The 17,853-nt window shown below is 47.6% G+C and overlaps 1 protein-coding gene across 3 annotated transcripts in view; it reads right to left on the bottom strand.

Annotated features, from left to right (window-relative positions):
• The window catches only part of LOC119977721 (piwi-like protein 4), a 110,983-nt gene that overhangs the window by 36,210 nt on the left and 56,920 nt on the right, over positions 1 to 17,853 (bottom strand). For all 3 annotated transcript variants that reach the window (XM_038818906.1, XM_038818905.1, XM_038818907.1), the window contains 5 exons: positions 17,266 to 17,392; positions 14,475 to 14,592; positions 10,075 to 10,186; positions 7,621 to 7,805; positions 1,685 to 1,757 (listed from right to left, as the gene is read on the bottom strand). In XM_038818906.1, coding sequence (XP_038674834.1) covers positions 1,685 to 1,757; positions 7,621 to 7,805; positions 10,075 to 10,186; positions 14,475 to 14,592; positions 17,266 to 17,392 — 615 coding nt within the window. The remainder of the gene's footprint in view (positions 1 to 1,684; positions 1,758 to 7,620; positions 7,806 to 10,074; positions 10,187 to 14,474; positions 14,593 to 17,265; positions 17,393 to 17,853) is intronic.

Here is a 17,853-nt window from a genome sequence, read left to right as displayed (position 1 = left end):
GGAATCTGATGGAGTCCTGAGACAGTACAAGAACAGGAATGGATGTTATTTCCTGTTGCAGCTGAGAAAAAAACTTAAACTATAAACCTCAAATTAATCTGAAGGTGTTGTACTTTCAGCAAATGTAATTTGAACTATTTGCTGAGTTAAATAATAATGTTAAACTTATTGGTATTTACTTGTACCTTTCAAATTATCTGAACAATGCTGAGCAACTGATTTCTTGAAAGTTCAGGGTCGGGATTCTGCAAAAACCGGCGGGGCGGGCAACTCCGGCGCGAAGGAGTGGCGTGAACCGCTCTGATGTTGGGCCGCCCCGAAGGTGCGAGGGGCTAGGCCGGCGCCGGAGTGGTTTGCGCCGCGCCGGCAGGCGCAGAAGGGGCTTGGCGCCATACCAACCGGCGCCGAAGGGCCTCCACCAGCCAGCGCGAGTTGGCGCATGCGCGGGAGCAGCAGCATGTGCTGGCGCCATCCCAGCGCATGCGCAGGGGGATTCATCTCCACGTTGGCCATCGCGGACTGTTACAGCGGCCGACACGGAGGAATAGAGAGCCCCCACGGCACAGGCCCACGCGCCGGTCTGTGGGCCCCGGTCACGGGCCAGGTCACCGTGGGGGCACCTCCCGGGGCCAGACTCCCCCGCGCCCCCCCGAGGACCCCGGAGGCCGCCCACGCAGCCACATCCCACCTGTAAGGACCTGTTGTAATTTACGCCGGCGGGACTGGCTGAAAACGGGCAGCCACTCGGCCCATCGCGGGCCGGAGAATCGCCGGGGGTCCGCTCCAGCAGCCGGGGCGAATCCCACCCCCAGCGGCTCACCAAAACCCCGGCGCCGGAGAATTCGGCAGCCGGCGGGGGCGGGATTCACGCCGCCCCCCTGACGAATCACCAACCCGGCGGGGCTTCGGAGAATCCTGCGCCAGGTGTCAATTAATCACTCTTAGGCAGTTATTGCTAATATTAGTAAAATACTTACATTGATATTGTGTCTCTCATGACTTCCTGGGAGGTCTCGTGTCACAGTGGGTCGTGTCCCTATCTCTGAGCCAGAAGCTCCATGTTTAAGTCTCAGCCCAGGAACTGATGTTTAAGGAAGGTGTGTTCAAAGCATGATTAAACAGGTTGAGTGTGAACCTGTACATCCTTCCAACATGCCAATGGCTGGCGGTGAGAGCGGGAGCGACACCTGGTCAGCCACGCTTGATGTGGAGTGGCACCCCTCAACTACAAGCCCATGGTGACAGACTAGCGAGCTGTTCCGGAAATTACTAGCTATAGAGACGGATCAAAGTCTGTCGTAGTACGCCATTAGATGCGGGAAAAGCATTGGAATTCCATGACTTTAAGACACCCCAAATTGCTTTACAGCCACTGAAAGTACTTTTGAAGTGTAGCCAGTGTTGTGACCCAGGATACATAGCAGCCAATTTGCAGACAAAAATCAATGTGTTAACAGCCAGATAATCTGTTTTACTGTTCATTCAGAGAGAAGTATTAAGTAAGCTTCAGACCAGAGTGGAATTAGTGTAACATGTTGGTTGCATTCTTCAAACCTCATCATTGTTAAAACTCTGTAGTCAGAGAAAACATGCTTATTTTCAGTTTCCTGTGCATGCCAAGAATAAATTCAGAGTTTTGAATTACCTCTTAAACAATAAATACAGATTTAGACTGCATATTTACCAGCTGCGTACTGGGCTCGATGTGTTGCCTCAAAGCTTGTATGATGGATGTGGGACTTTCATTTACTTGAACCCTTTTAACACATAACAAAACAATTATCAAGAAATAAAACCAACTATTTTAAAAACTCAAGGTAATGAGAATAGAAAACATGTACGTTCAAATATTTTTAATGAAAATAATGGGTCAGAATTTCTGATTGCCACTTCTCTCCTTGTTACTGACTTTAGTTGGGATCTGCATATTTCTCACCTTTCTGACTCAGGCCTGCTAAGAAATGTGCAGGCTCAAGGAGTCTTCAGTGAAAGGCAACAGCATCAGGGGAAGTGAGGCCACTCTCTCTCTTTACAGCATCAGCTGCCATAAAGCAGGTAAATTTAAAGGTTCACGCCAATTTTGAGGAGCCAAAGAGAACGTAAGTGTGTAAGAAGGCAGGATGGGTGGAGGGGTCAATAGGATGTTGAGAAATCGTGAGGGGGAAGAAAGGAAGGTAAGATGGGAAGAAAGTATGAGGGAGGAAGAATGAGGGGTAGGTGGGGAGGGGCAGCAGGCCGTAGGATGGGGAGGGGGTACCATGTGCAAGGGAGGGGGCAGGATGGGGAGGGGAGGGGTGCAGGATGGGTGGATGGGGTAGGATGCAGAGGGGAAGGGGTAGAATGGAGAGTGGTGGGTTAGGAGGGAAGTAGGAGGGAGGGGTACAATGGGGAGGGGAGGGTTAGGATGAGGAGGGGAGAGGGGTCGGATAAGGAGGAGATAGAGTAAAGAGGTGGGTAGTATTGGGAGTGAAGGGTTAGGATGGGGAAGTGAGGGGTTTAGCTCAGTTGGCTGGATAGCTGGTTCATGATGTAGTGTGAGGCCAGCAACGCGGGTTCAATTCCCATACCGGCTGAGATTATTCATGAAGACCCGCCTTCTCAACCTTGTCCCTCACCTGAGGTGTAGTGATCCTCAGGTTAAATTGCCACCAGTCAGCTCTCCCCCTCAAAGGGAAAAGCAGCCTATGGACATCTGGGACTATGGCAACGTTACCTTTAGATATTAAAACCAGTAGCCTGCAATGTGTGGGAAACATTTTCCTTGGGTAATCAAATGAGGGCAGTTGACAGGATCTCAAAGTTAGAGGGCCAATCAACGGTCTTCAGCTTGAAAGGAGCAGTAAGCTGTAATGGAACAACATGTAAGGGTTAGAAATAATTTAAAATAGTTTCAAAATGGAGGCAAACCTTGCAAATCTATTTTAATTTAAAATTTAATCATGGATTTTGCGACCAGACCACCACTCTTTGGAGAGCCCTGCACAGGATAGCCTTTGTCTGTTGCTGCACCTAGGCCAGGAGGCATAGGAATGCCTGGAGTGCTAGGGTTTTATCACCAGGCACCTCCCTCCGGATATCTAAACTGACTCATGCTGATTGTAGGAATCAGGGTGCCACCTGGAACCAGTAGACCTCCGTTAACAGGCAATCAATTACGTATAATGTCATCTGTCATGTGTGGGCAAGTATCCTTGCATTCACCCTCCCAACCCCACAGGTAAATAGCCCAGGACAGGATGGAGCCAGGGAAGTGGTACCTAGGCTGTCAGTGTTATTTTTAATGACAGTTCACAGCTCCAGCTGGACCCTAAAGCCCGGACGCATGCGTGCACATTCCATAGAACCATAGAATTCCTACAGTGCAGAAGGAGGTCATTCGGTCCATCGAGTCTGCACCGACCCTCTATGAGTACGGGGAAAAGGCAAGCAGAATGTTGGCGCACCAGCTCAGGAAAAGAGAGGCGGCCAGGGAGATTGGTAAAGACTAGAGACGGTAATACTGTCCTGGACCCAGCGGGGGTGAACGAGGTGATTAAGGACTTTTATAGTAAATTATATGAGTCGGAACCCCCGGCTGGGGTGGAGAGGATGAGGCAATTTCTGGATCAGTTGAGGTTCCCGAGGGTGGAGGAGGACTTGGTGGAGGGGCTGGGAGCCCCAATTGAGATTGAGGAAATAATCAAGGGGCTGGAGGGCATGCAGTAGGGCAAGGCCGCGAGGCCTGACAACTACTCGGTGGAATTCTATAAGAAGTTTTCAGAGATATTGAGCCCACTGATTGTGAGGACATTTAACAAAGCAAGAGATAAGGGAGTCCTCTCCCCCAATAATGTCGCAGGCCTCGATTTCATTGATCCTGAAATAGGAGAAGGATCTGGAGCAATGCGGGTCATACAGGCTGATTTCTCGACTAAGTGTGGATGCCAAACTGTTGGCTAAGGTACTGGCCACAAGGATAGAGGACTCTGTCCCAGGGGTGATAGGGGAAGACGAGACGGGATTTGTTAAGGGCAGGCAACTCAAGGCCAATGTTCCAAGGCTTCTGAATGTTATTATGATGCCCTCAGAAGGAGAGGAGGCAGAGGTGGTGGTAGCGATGGATGCGGAGAGGGCTTTTGATTGGGTGGAGTGGAATTACCTGTGGGAGACTCTGGGAAGGTTTGGATTTGGTGAGGGCTTTATTGACTGGGTGCCGTTGCTCTATCAGGCACCAGTGGCGAATGTGCGGACGAATCGGCTGAGGTCGGAGTATTTTGAACTACACCGAGGGATGAGGCAAGGGTGCCCACTCTTCCCGTTACTGTTTGCTCTGGCCATAGAGCCATTGGCCATGGCGTTAAGAGCCGAAAGGATCTGGAAAGGGTTGGTTCGGGGGATGGGGGGGGGGGGAGGGGGGGGGAGCACCGGGTGTCGCTCTACGCAGATGACCTGCTCTTGTACATTTCGGACCCGTTGAAGGGGATGGGTGAAGTAATGTGAATCTTGGGGGAATTTGGCAATTTTTCGGGGTATAAATTGAACATGGGGAAAAGCGAGATGTTTGTGATCCAGGCAAGAGGGCAGAAGAGACTGGGAGAGCTGCCGCTTAGAATGGTAGGAAGGAGCTTTCGATATCTGGGAATCCAGATGGCCCGGGAATGGGAGGTACTACACAAGTTAAACCTATCCCGGTTGGTATAACAAATGGAAGGGGACTTTAAGAGATGGGACATGCTCCCGGTATCACTGGCGGGGGGGGGGGGGGGGGGGGAACAGGCTGTGAAAATGACGGTCCTCCCCAGATTTCTGTTTGTCTTTCAGTGCCTCCCCATCTTCATTCTTAAGGCATTTTTCAAGCAGGTGAATAAGATTATTTTGGGCTTTGTGTGGGAGAGTAAAACCCCGCAAGTGAAGAAAGTGTTGCTGGAGCGCAGTTGGGGAGGGGAGGGGGTTTGGCGCTGCCGAACTTCTGCAATTACTACTGGGCGGCTAATATAGCCATGATTAGGAAGTGGGTAGTGGGGGAGGGGTCGGCATGGGAGAGGATGGAGGAGGCGTCATGTAAAGACACCAATCTGGGAACATTGGTAACGGCACCTTTGCCGTCATCGCCGGCCCAATACTCCACAAGTCCGGTGGTAGTGGCGGCTCTGAGGATCTGGGGGCAGTGGAGGAGATATGAGAATGGAGGGAGCATCTATTTGACCCCGATTTATAACAACCACAGGTTTGTACCGGGTAGGCTAGATGGCGGGTTCCGGAGTTTTTTTTTACATAGAATTTACAGTGCAGAAGACCATTCGGCCCATCGAGTCTGCACTGGCTCTTGGAAAGAGCATCCTACCCAAGGTCAACACCTCCACCCCATCCCCATAACCCAGTATCCCAACCCAACACTAAGGGCAATTTTGGACACTAAGGGCAATTTTAGCCTGGCCAATCCACCTAACCTGCACATCTTTGGACTGTGAGAGGAAACCGGAGTACCTGGAGAAAACCCACGCACACACGGGGAGGATGTGCAGACTCCGCACAGACAGTGACCCAAGCCGGAATTAAACCTGGGACCCTGGAGCTGTGAAGCGATTGTGCCATCCACAATGCTACCGTGCTGCCCTTTGGCAGAGGACAGGAATTAGAAGGATGGGCGATCTATTTATAGATGGGAGCTTTCCCAGATTGAAAGCTTTGGAGGATACATTTAAATTGCCAGCAGGGAATGGTTTTAGGTATTTGCAGGTGCGCGACTCCCTGGGAAAACAGGTGCTGGCCTTTCTGCTGCTGCCGCCACGGGGATACAGGATAGAGTAGTTTCCAGTACCTGGGTGGGAGAGGGGAAGGTATCGGATAATTACCAGGAGCTTTCGGAGGCGGAGGAAACTTCGGTGGAGGAGCTTAAGGGCAAGTGGGAGGACGAGCTAGGAGGAGAGATAGAGGTGGGTCTATGGGCAGATGCCCTAAGCAGGGTTAATACCTCCTCATCATGCGCCAGGGGGTGGGATTGAGATGGGGGGGGGAAATGTTTCTTTTACCATGTTGATGTCATTGTTTTTGTTACTGTTATAAAAATGTTTAAATACCTTAATAAAATGTTATTTAAAAAAAAAAGAGTCTGAAAGAGCACCCGCCCTATTCCCAAAACTCCATAACCCCACCCGATCTGTACATCTTTGCACTGTGGGAGGAAACTGGAGCAACCGGAGGAAACCCTCAGACAGTGGAAGAACGTGCAATCACCACACAGTCACCCAATACCGGAAGTGAACCTTGGACCCTGGCACTGTGAGGCAGCAGAGCTAACCACTGTGCCACCATACCACAAATCTCTGAAGGTGGCCAGAGAAGTTGATACGGTTATTAAAAAACAATACAGAAACCCTGAATTCATAAACAGAAGCATAGAGGAGAAAAGAAGATAGTAGGCATGGTCTACCGGCGGCGTGTGCTCTCGCTCAAGCGCAATGCGGCCAGTAGATCCCGGGAAAGTCTTTCCTCGGGCTTCCCAACAGCCATCACGCCTTGCGGGATCTACCCAAGTCCTGTGAGGCATCGGATTCAGGATCCCGGAACGTGACCAAATGGCGCACCCAAGTAGGGTTTAAACCTACTTCAAAGCGCTTATGCGGGACCTACCATCCTCCCGGGATCTACCAGCTTCTCCAGGGATGCTGCATTCAGTACTGGTCCACACAAACGTGGGTCTCACAGGCCATCGGGTGGCCAGGGACAGTGCAGGGTGCTCCCTGCCTCTCCCCCAGAACCGTGGTAACCTTGGCACTGCCCAGCTGGCACCCTGGCACTGCAAGGTGGCGCTACCCAGCTGGCACTGCCAAGCTGGCCCCTTACACTGCCAGCGTGGTACTGCCAAGGGTTAAGGCCCGAGAGGGGCCATGCCCATGAAAGGAGGGTGGAGGAGGGAATCCAGGGGCCATCAATATCAGATAGTCCAAACGGAATACAGAGAAATTAGAAGAAACTGCAGAGTTAATGAAGATGGAACTTCCTACCACAGGGAGTGGTTGAAGCAAAATGTAATGATGCACTTAAGGGAAGGCTAATCAAGCATTTGAGGGAGAAGGGAATCAAGGGTTAGATGAGGAAAGATGAAAGGAGGCTAAACTGGAGCGTAAACACCGGCACTGTCTTGGGAGTCGAATGGCCTGTTTCTGTGCTTTTTATCCTGTGCAGTCAGGATACTAAAACTGACATTAGCAACCTGTTCTGAATATTCTACTGTCAACTGCAGAGTAAAGACCCATTCATATGAATAACTTTGCCTGGAATTTTCTGGCCATTCACACCAATCTTCGGGTCCCACCAACGGCACACCCCTGCTGCAGGTTTCCCGGCGGCGAGGGGTGCATTCAACAGGAAACCCCGTTACCAATGATGGGACCAGAAAATCCTGCCACCGACCAATGGCAGGCTGCCAATTTATAACGGGAAAGTTCTGCCTCTTGAATATTAAATAAACACATTGGCAGATACATGACAGTTATTTGTACTATTGCTGGAAACATTTCCAATGTGTAACACGGTGCCCCAGTAATGTTTACTCCGAGAATGAACTTCCCCTTTGATTATGAAGCAATGAATAGTGTCAAATTTGGAGTATATGATTCGCTATTGATCTGGACTTACATTTTTGGATTCTCAACTGTAAAGCCCATTGGTGGTCCCACTTTTTTAAGGCAAGCCAAAAGCTTCCCAGCACTTTCATAATTTCTTTGACTGAAAACTATCAGCCAGTCTTGAAGTGGCCGACTGCCAATAATCCTTGCATTTCGAATATCCCTGGACCAGTCTACTGGTGACACTGGCTGGCACTGGAGGTGGTCAAAAGAAAGGAGAAATGGTTCATATTAAACAATTTAATTCTTCTTATTAAAATTATGTAGTGGCAAGGAGACAGGCTACTCGTCCTTTAACAAGTCCACGTAAGTGCTTATGCTCCACTTCCTTTCTCATCTGACTCTATCAGAACCAGGCTCCAAACTTCCCTGTATGGTTATGTAGCTATCTCTTAAATGCACCTACACCATTTGCTTCAACCTGTGATGGTGAGTTCCACATCCTCGCCAACCTCTGAGTAAAGGTGTTCTTCTGAATCCCCTTATAGATTTCCCTTATTGATGCCAGCAGTATGGAAGACCTGATGACCTAAAATCACACAAGCCCGCTGCAGCCCAGTATTAGAGAAGCCTGCATGGTACCACATGCTGTGCGAGTTGCTAGTAAATGTGGCATACGTTGTGTCAGAAGGGATCCTATCATGAATTCAAATACATGTTCTGCTTGATTCGATGCTCCTTTCATTAACTTGTTCTGTGCACTAATGCCTATGCTAATCACAGCTGAACAGGCATTCAATAGCACAAGAAACCTCCCACAAGTAGCTTCATTTAAAAAGGCTAACTACCAATTTGCAGAGGAGATTCTTTTGACTTGCTTATGCTGAGGTAAAGTTAGTAGAAATGCTGCTGCGGATTGTGTTTGGAGAAGTTTTGGAGAGCTGTTATTTGCATTCAGGCAACATGGTTTGGTGACCCAAGTTCAGCAAGGGGTAAGTGACAGGACCCTGCTGCTTCCTTCAACCTGACCTGGAGTCTGGTACAGGCAGAGGATGGTGCGGTCAGTAGCTGTCAAGGTCGCAATGGCATTGAACATTTCTGTATCTTTTTTCAGGTGGGAGCGGTGATATTTCTAACAGGAAAGTTGGACAGTCTCAGTATGGAAATTCAGGATGTCCTCCCTTTATGCTCCCTTGTCTATTTCATTTCACATTTCACATCTGTTTTTTTGCAGATCACTTCCCATATCTAACAAGCTTAAAGCCTTTGCATCATCCCTATTTATCCTTTCTGGTTGGACTAGTCCCTTTCTGGTTCAGGTGAAGTCCGCCTCTTCAGTACAGCTCCTTCCTGACCCTTTGTTGGTGCCAGAGACCAGTGAAAAGGATGCCCTTTTTGCCACATCAGCCCTTAAACTATGTGTTAATTTGTCTGTCTCTATGCCTATTTTCAGATTGTTTGGGGAATAATCCAGAGATTATCACCCTCTGGGTAATAACAAGGCAACAGTGATCATAATCACAGAGAAAGGAATTTGATTTTAGAAGTGTCATAGGATAGCATTTCAAACACTAATTCCAACTCTCCTGTCTTAATAAGGAGCAGATTCTGGAATCTGAAACAAAAACAAAAAATGTTTACAGAAAGAACAGGGTATCAAACTTTAAAAAAGGCAAGAATTCTCCGGCCGTTCACACCAGCGGATTCTCTGGTCCTGCTGGCAGTGCATCCCTACCACAGGTTTCCCGGCGGCATAAGGAGGCTTCAATGGAAATTCCCACGGACAGTGGCAGGACCAGAGAATCCCACCACCAATTAACGGTGTACCACCTCCTTTTAGCAAGAAAAACACATCTGGAGAATCCTGCCCAAAGTGTGATCATTACAGATAATGGGCGGAATCTTACCAGAATTTACAAAGTGTCAGGCTCAGACTGAAAACAGGCGCCAATCCCAAACATTCCTTGTTGGCATTCCACACTGCAGCACCCCCCTCCCCTCAGTGTTCGCTCTCCCCAATCCCCCACCATACATAAACGCAGCACCCCCCACCCTGGGGCTCCACTAGGGACCGACCCATTACTGACCCTGGAACTGCCTAGGCATGACCCTCTCACCCCAGGGGCTATTCTTACCTCTGTGCCCCCGGAGGGATCCCCTCGACTGATTCTCATTTGGCCAAACCTGTTGTAAACTTTGTCGACATGTTAGCGAGGTGTGAATATTTAGTGAGGGGGGTCATGTGACAAGGGGCCCGTTAATAACATTTATAGACATTAAAATCTATTCAAATGCGGTTCATGCCCATGTGATATCGACAGCGAGGGGGAGGGGGGAATTTCTCTCGGGATTTTCCAGCCATGTCGTCAATTCCACACAGGGCTACTGCGGGTTCAATATCACCCACCGATTATATTTATCATGTTTGAATAATCCACTGAAATGCAAGCTTAATTACACAACTCAGCACAATGAAGTTTTTGGAAGCAAAACCTTGTTATGTTCAGAGAAGAGGGATACTCACAGAATGTTCAAACATATGAATCTTCTCAGTCGGAAGGACACGGCCTACCAATGAGATTTGCTCATCAAGACGTAAACCCCAACCTTCCAACTCAGTCCGTGCAACTTTATTTCTGTAAAGAATATTGTCAAAATGTTATACATCTGCCCTTAAGTAGTCGAGTTAAGTTCGATTTTCCCCTTGGAAATGGGAAATAGGAGCCTGGTATTTTTTTGTGATAAACCTGCCCAGCGGGAAACCGACGGAGTATCAGATTTTAGGGAAGCCCTTGATAGATTGGAGATACAGTTTCTGTTAATTTCCAGCTAGTGGAGGCATGTTTCAGACACCCAAGGCAGCTAACATGGGTAGCTGGCTGTCCTGAAGGAGAAGGTTTGTGTCAAAGCCTGTCACTACACCACAGGGACCCAAGATGATGCAACGAATCCGGAGGAAAGAATCTTCCCTGAGGATGGCAAAAAGATGCCACAGTATCATTGGTAAAGAAGGAATCTGTTAGCTGGGTGATGGTCCAGCATGTAGACGCCTATGAGATGATACTGAGGTCCACATCTAATGATGGTGCAGATATCTGTGATCATCTGCCAATAGTGTCACAGTATCCTTTAGTACTAGTTCTCAGTCATCTCCAGGTCTCCTCGACTCTGCCCGTAGATTTTGTGCTCAAGATAGTGGCGTAATTCTGCAGCCTCATCGCGTTCTCACTCAAGCGAAACATCGCCGGTGAATAGCTGGAGACGAGAACCGTGCCAGGCGGCAAACAGCTTGCAATGCAAACAGCCTACTCCCCTAGGCAAAATCGGGGTTTCTCCGGAGGGTTGGGAAAAACCAATTCTCATCACTATTTCCATACAATTAACGGGGGTGACCGCATATCCAACGGCCTTTCATCATTCATCAGCCTCCCCAGCATGTGATCACACTGGAGTCGAAAAACGTCAACCTGGAGGAAGGGTTTCTGGGGGGGGGGGGAATTGAAGGAAGAGGGGGTGAACGGAGGATTGGAAGGGAAGGAAGGGGGGGTGAACGCATGGAGAGTTGGGTGGGGGGAATGCTCATGTGAGGGCGGAAAGGTCTCGGTGGGTGGGGGGACTTTGGGGTCACTCGTGCTGCCCGGTGTAGGTCATTGACCTTTTTTCGACACTGGAGGCCAGGCCTCCTGGTCACACTCCCGAAGATTACAGCCGCCGCCACCTCGTCCCGGGCAGCACTGGCTGCCCTGTGACTCACCCTCCAGGACTCTCGGTGGAACAGGACATCTCTCCAGGCCCCCACTGAGTCTAGGAGGCCCCCCATGTCTGCATCGCCGAATCTCGGGGCCGGTCTCCTTGGCCCCAATGTTGCAAGTTGATTGATGTTGGTTGAGCAAGTGCTATTTAAGTGCTGGTCGGCCTTGTTAGCAGGGAGCTAGTGAGCGCAATGCCGATAAATTGGCTGGTGAGCCTTCATTTGCGGCAAAAAGCCTGTGGGGCCTCGTTAACTGGACCAATTAAAGTTATATAGCATTGCCGGATCGATGGGCCGAGCGCCGGGAAGCTCGCAGTAGCTCCCGCTCGCTACCACACATAGAAATCTTTCCGGACAGTCTTGCCCAGTGTCTCGTTTTCCTTCAAGTTCCTAATTCTCTTTTCTGGCCTCCTGGTGCCTGGTGCTCCGTCTGTCCTGTGTAGGTTATTGTTCTCTTCTTCAGTGGCCTCGATTACTGAGGGTGCAACACACACTTCCAGTTGCAGCTTCCTGATGCTGAGATGGAATCCAGATGCCCTTTCCCTTTTTTAATATTTAGATTTCAAAACTGCAGAATCTTTATTTGCACTTAATTTCTCCTTTTCAGTTAATAACAGTACAACAGATCAGTGAACAAAGCAAATATGGCTTCACAGATAATATGGTAATTCTTACTATGAATACACAAAAGCAACACAAAACTGAGAAACCAAAGTAAAATTCCGGGGCTGCATTCTTCGTTACTGTGGCTAAGCGCTGGGGCCAACGGAGAATTCATGGTGCTCCACGATGGGAAAATCGGCACAAATCCCTCACTAATTCCAGTAACGGTGAGGGGCTGGAACTCCTGGGGATCGTGCGGAGAATGGTCAGAGAATGGCCGGGCCCCGGCTGCGTATGCGCAGGGCTGACAAGCTGCAGCCGCGCACGCCTACGTCCCCACCGGTCACGCCGGGAAACATGGCGCCGGCTGTGCTGGACCCTGACCCCACAGCCCACCTCCTGGCCACACCCCCACCAGTAGCAGAATCCTCCCCAGCCAGCAGCACAGATCCCAGCAGAGTGTGGCGGCCCTGAACACTATCCGCAGCCGGTATACCAACTTCCCGACCATTTGGACTACACATGGCCCACGCCATCGGGAACTCGGCCCATCGGGAGCAGATCATCATGGGTGAGCCGACTGATGACACGCCAACGGCACTGCAACTGCACACGTCCCGATTATGCCAATTTAGAGGGGCGGAGCATCACCAACTGCCGTCAACTGCCTGCCCCGATTCCGGCATCGGAAGCCATTCTCCGCCTGATCGCTGATCCCGATTTCAGCGTCGGGCTACAGAGAATCCCACCCCCAATTATTGGGCCATACGCAAGTTTTACCGAATCTGGGGATAGGAAGTCCATAGCAATATTAATGCTGGTCCAGAATCTGACCTTATCTGATCACACCAGGAACAAATTTTGATGTGTATTAATATAGTATTGTTGTAGTTTCCTATTTATGCCACAAGTAGGCCTTACTGAAACAGCCTAAATGGTAATGGTGCTCTCTAGTGGTAAAATATTGGTATTATAGCATTACAATTCAATGTTCTCTGGCCTTTTCACATTATCTGTAATTTTATAATAATTTTCTCAGACCAGACATTTTGTTTGTTCTGATATATTGAATTCGATTTGGCCTATGTTTCTCAATTAATTGCCCCTGATAAGAAATGCCATGCTTACCAGAACTTTAAACCTACTAAGAAAATGTTCTGAACCTAACAGCAGTGAATTCCACAAACAAAATTTTCAAGAATGAACAGAAATCTCTTAATTTGAGGTCACTTTGATGTTTCTGTGGACTTCCAAACAACCTTTCCCATTGCATCAATGACCACACAATGCCTGGCAATGTCAGAAGTGTGTGGTTCCCCTGAACTGGCAGAGTTCTCAACTCTGGTTTCTTCCCCAATCTGTGTTGCAACTTTAATTTAAAGGATTAAGCTCTTTCAACTTTCAAAAAGCTTTTTACTTACTTTTTAAATTCTCTCATCTTCATGATTTGCCCCAGACATTACCTTCACCTCCATTCAACTGGCCTGACACAGACAACCGCTAAACTCCAGCCACCTCCAGGAAAATTCTGAAGTAGTGGGAAACGGGCTTTTGATAAGTCTGTAGCGAGTTTGATTATCTTATAATAAGTGCAGGTGAGTTCTGAGGTCCATGCTCTATTCCGCCGACGTGAACGCCGGGAAGGATGGTAACGGAGATGGGAATACTTTTTACTTGCCAGTCTGTTCCAGGATAGGAAAATCCAGTTCATTGTCATTGGTGGTAGTGGTAGGGCAGAAGGGTGGGACTAATTGGATCCTACCTTCAAAGAGTGACACAAACATGATGAGCTGAACGTCTCCCTTCTGCGCTGCATCATTCTATAATTCCCTATGATTCTAAGGATATTCCCTATGAATTAGCCATGCTGAATTACAATTGCTTTCTCTTACTCTAACTACTGTTTCAATATGGTGCATCCCCTGTGGCTCCAGAAGAGGCAGAGACAGAGCCAGGCTGCTTATATTGCTGTTCCCACTGATGAGAATGGGATCGGAAAGATCCCGGCGCGAGCCGAAAGCAGGCCATGGGAGGTGCAGAAAAAAATCCTAATATTTCAGGTCAATCACATTTGATCAGAGTGCTTGTGCTCACTTGTGAACTATGAATCACCAGGTGCAAACTTCATTACCTGTTTAATTGGTAAAATTATAAGTAAGATTATAACTAAGTTATCATATTGATATTTTACATTTCAATGAACAAAGAAAAGTACAGCACAGGAACAGGCCCTTCGGCCCTCCAAGTCTGTGCCGACCATGCTGCCCGTCTAAACTAAAATATTCTCCACTTCCTGGGTCCATATCCCTCAATTCCCATCCTATTCATGTATTTGTCAAGATGTCCCTTAAATGTCACTATCGTCCCTGCTTCCACCACCTCCTCCGGCAGCGAGTTCCAGGCACCCACTACCTTCTGTGTAAAAAAACTTGCCTCGTACATCTTCTAATGTACAAAATGCACAAAACATTATTAGTTGCTCGGGGATTCTCTTGTGTGAGTTTGGCTTGTTCTTCCAAATTTATATTTAGAAATGAAGCTAAACATTTGTCCTCTGAACCATCTTTTACCTCTGAATATTATCTATCAGATCATGAAGTCGCTGCTGCCTTTTCTGAGGTGTCAGCTGTGTTTCTGCGGCCAGATCCTTCATTATTCGAAAATCAGAGCGTGCTTGGTTACTTAGCCCTGTGGAAAGAGGTTTGACAAAATGAATCAATATTGTTATTTGCACAAGTGAAATTAAACACAATTAGAATTTCATTTCACTGCAGCCTGTTCTGGTGACATCAACCATGGGGAAGCTGCTCCACTCCACATGGCGGGCACACCTGAGAGCAATGCTAATGACAGCTGATTCCAAGAAATGATACAGCAAATTGTAGATGATTTTAAAAGCCTGGTGAAATATTAATCCTTTCGTTCATTGAATTAAAAACTTTTATAGGGCCACTTAACCAAACCTTGTTTGTTAGTCCTCACAACCAAGTCAGTTCTCTCTCTTCTCACTCCAAATGCAGCTTTTTCTAAACAGAAAATTGATCGCTCTGGAACAGATTGATATTGATGCAAAAAGGAGTGATGATAGCTCTCAGCTGGCAAGAAAGCCTCTGAGGTTTTGGAAGGACCCCAGGGTAACATGAGAACTCATCCACTGAGAGGTTTGAGATGGTTAAAAGGAAGACCTTGGAGGATTTAATCACAAGGATAATAATTTTACATTTAATGCATTGGAAGGTTACAAATGCAGTGATAAATTGCAAATACAGTAGGCACTGAAGTGGAATTTTGACAATGGTGTGACACTGGACAACTGCTATGCAGAATCTATCGATAATCTTTAGTACATAATTCCACATGTTTCTCACACATAGGCAGTCATTATGTTAGTGCTCAATGTTTAGAATTTAGAAAGTGTCAACTGTCATTTAGTGTATATCTATCTCAATTTTTGTACTAATACTCAGTTCATTCACCTCCATGTCCATAACATCACTTGACTTTGTCCCTTACTCAACTCATCTGTTGCTGAAATCCTCATTCAAGTTTTTGTTAACTCTAGACTTGACTATTCCAACACACTCCTTGCTGGTATCCCACATTAAACCCTCAGTAAACCTGAGGTCACTGAAGACTCTGCTACCCATATCCTAACTCACACCAAATCCCATTCACCTGTCATCTCATGTCATCCATAGAATCCCTACAGTGCAGAAAGAGGTCCACCAAGTCTGCACCAACCCTCTCAAAGAGCACTACACCTAGGCCCATTTGCTCACTCTATCCCTGTAACCCCATGAATTGATCATAGACAATCCACCTAGCCTGCACATCTTTGGACACTAAGGGGCAATTTAGCATGGCCAATCCACCTGACTATCGCATCTTTGGATTGTGGGAGGAAACCAGAGCACCCGGGAGAAACCCATGCAGAAACAGGAATCCACACAGTCACCCAAGGCTGGAATCAAACCTGTGAGGTAGCAGGTAGCAGTGCTAACCACTGTGACACCGTGTGACATCCCCCACCTACAATGATTCCTGGTCACGCAAATCCTCGCGTGCAATTTAACGAAACAGAGTTCCATGATGGGTGGGATTAGTGGGATGTTTCCTGGCACTTCCAGCTCTGGGTACGACCCTGCCATCAAATAGGACTCTGTTATTTTTTCGGGCCTCGGCAGGGTACGGCACGTTGAGGCCGCATTTATCTTAATTTCCTGCACTCAGTGCAGGCAGAGATTGGGGTGCCATAAACGCAGCCCCCCCCCCCCCCCCCCCCCAAGCACCTCAATGTACCTGTTGGGGGGTCCTTGAGCCCTGCCAGCGCGACCTGGTGTCCCGTTGGCAGTACCAAGGGTCTGCCTCACTCGGGGGTCTCCATTCGCCAGGGAGACCTGCCCAGTGCCATTCCGCCTGGTCCCCAATTGTGGAGACCAGTGCAAAACGGTGCCCATCTGGGGTCTCCACTTCTGTGCCTTCTGTATTTGCAAGGCTGTTAGATCCCAGGGGCTGGTTAGCTCTAGCGACGACATATTTAAGTATGCCTAACTGCACACTTAAATATGCATATTTAGGTCCCACCCACAAATACAGGATCTAGATCACCACATATTGCGAGATCCCATTAGAACTCGCAAGGCTTGGCAAGTCAGGTAAATCTCACAAGAGACCTCTCGCGAGATTTACTGGCCCATCACATCCCATGTTGGACACGATAAGGCTGTTAGATCACGTCCCTTGTTTTAAATCCCTCCATCATGCCTCACCTCTTCAGAACACCATAATCGCTGTAGCCCATCAACCATCTGAGGTATCACCTCGAATTCTCGTCTATTGAGTGTCCTCAATTGTAGTATCTCCAGCATTAGTTGTTGTAGCTTCTGTTGCCTCGGCCCTAAGCTTTAGAGTTCCTTCCCTGTACTTCCCTTCCTAGCTTTTCTCCTTTAATTCACTCCTTCAAAAGAACCACTTTGGTCAAGCTCTTGGTCACCGATTCTGATGTCCCAGTCAGTGGCTCAGTGACGTATTCTATTTGCTCCTGCAAAGTACCTCAAGGCATTTTATTACGTTAAAGTTGCTATGTAAAAATAGTTACTATCAGCTACACTTTTCAAAAATAAAGTTTGAATTTCTGGTGCCTAACCTCCCAAATAATCACAATACAATAAGTGACCAGATTTATTTTGCCTGCCTTTCTGTTATGAAAACTGACAATAGGCCAGCACAAAGGTAGACAGATCAGTTTAAAACTGGACAACCAATGGCAGATTCAGACGTAACGAGGATGTGATAAGTAAGTATACTGTATTTACAGCACTCATGCGAAAAATAGCCTTTTGGATAGAGATTTTTTGTTACCTGTGAGAAAGCAGAACTCTGGAATGAGGTGAGCTACACGTGGAGCGACATCTTTGACATCATTTTTACTTTTTAACTGGCTGACTAACATAGGTTGATTCAGGTCAGTGATGGAGGCATCGTATTGCTGTGCAGATAAAAATTAAAGGCGCTATCAAACCAAACATGTTCATTGTCAAAATAAACATGTAAAGGGTGAAATTCACGACAGGGTATTGCGAAATGGTTGATAGCAAATTTCAGTCTGTTTCATATAACTACTGATTTTGATAATTTCACTTCTACCTTCTTTTAGCTTATTTACACAAGAGTAACATGTTCATATTCAATGACTTTCTTCTTCGAGGTAGCTTCCTGAATGTGCACCAGTAATGAGGAACTTTGCCCACTCTCAAGGTGCATCAGAAAATCAACTTTGCTGTCCATAATTTACTGTCCATTTTAATGAAAATATAATGACAGTTCACCCATGGTTTCCAATATATGCTGGCAACAGGCAAGGTCTCTTGTTGCCGGTATATATCTGGAAATTGTTGTTTCTTTGTTTTCAGTAAAAACGATTTTGAGCTAAACTTATATTTTAACCAG

Source organism: Scyliorhinus canicula, chromosome 14 (genome assembly GCF_902713615.1).
Source record: "Scyliorhinus canicula chromosome 14, sScyCan1.1, whole genome shotgun sequence".
In the NCBI taxonomy this organism is placed as follows: domain Eukaryota; kingdom Metazoa; phylum Chordata; class Chondrichthyes; order Carcharhiniformes; family Scyliorhinidae; genus Scyliorhinus; species Scyliorhinus canicula.
The sequence above is the reverse complement of the archived record's forward strand: the minus strand, read 5'-3'. Positions and strand labels throughout refer to the sequence as shown.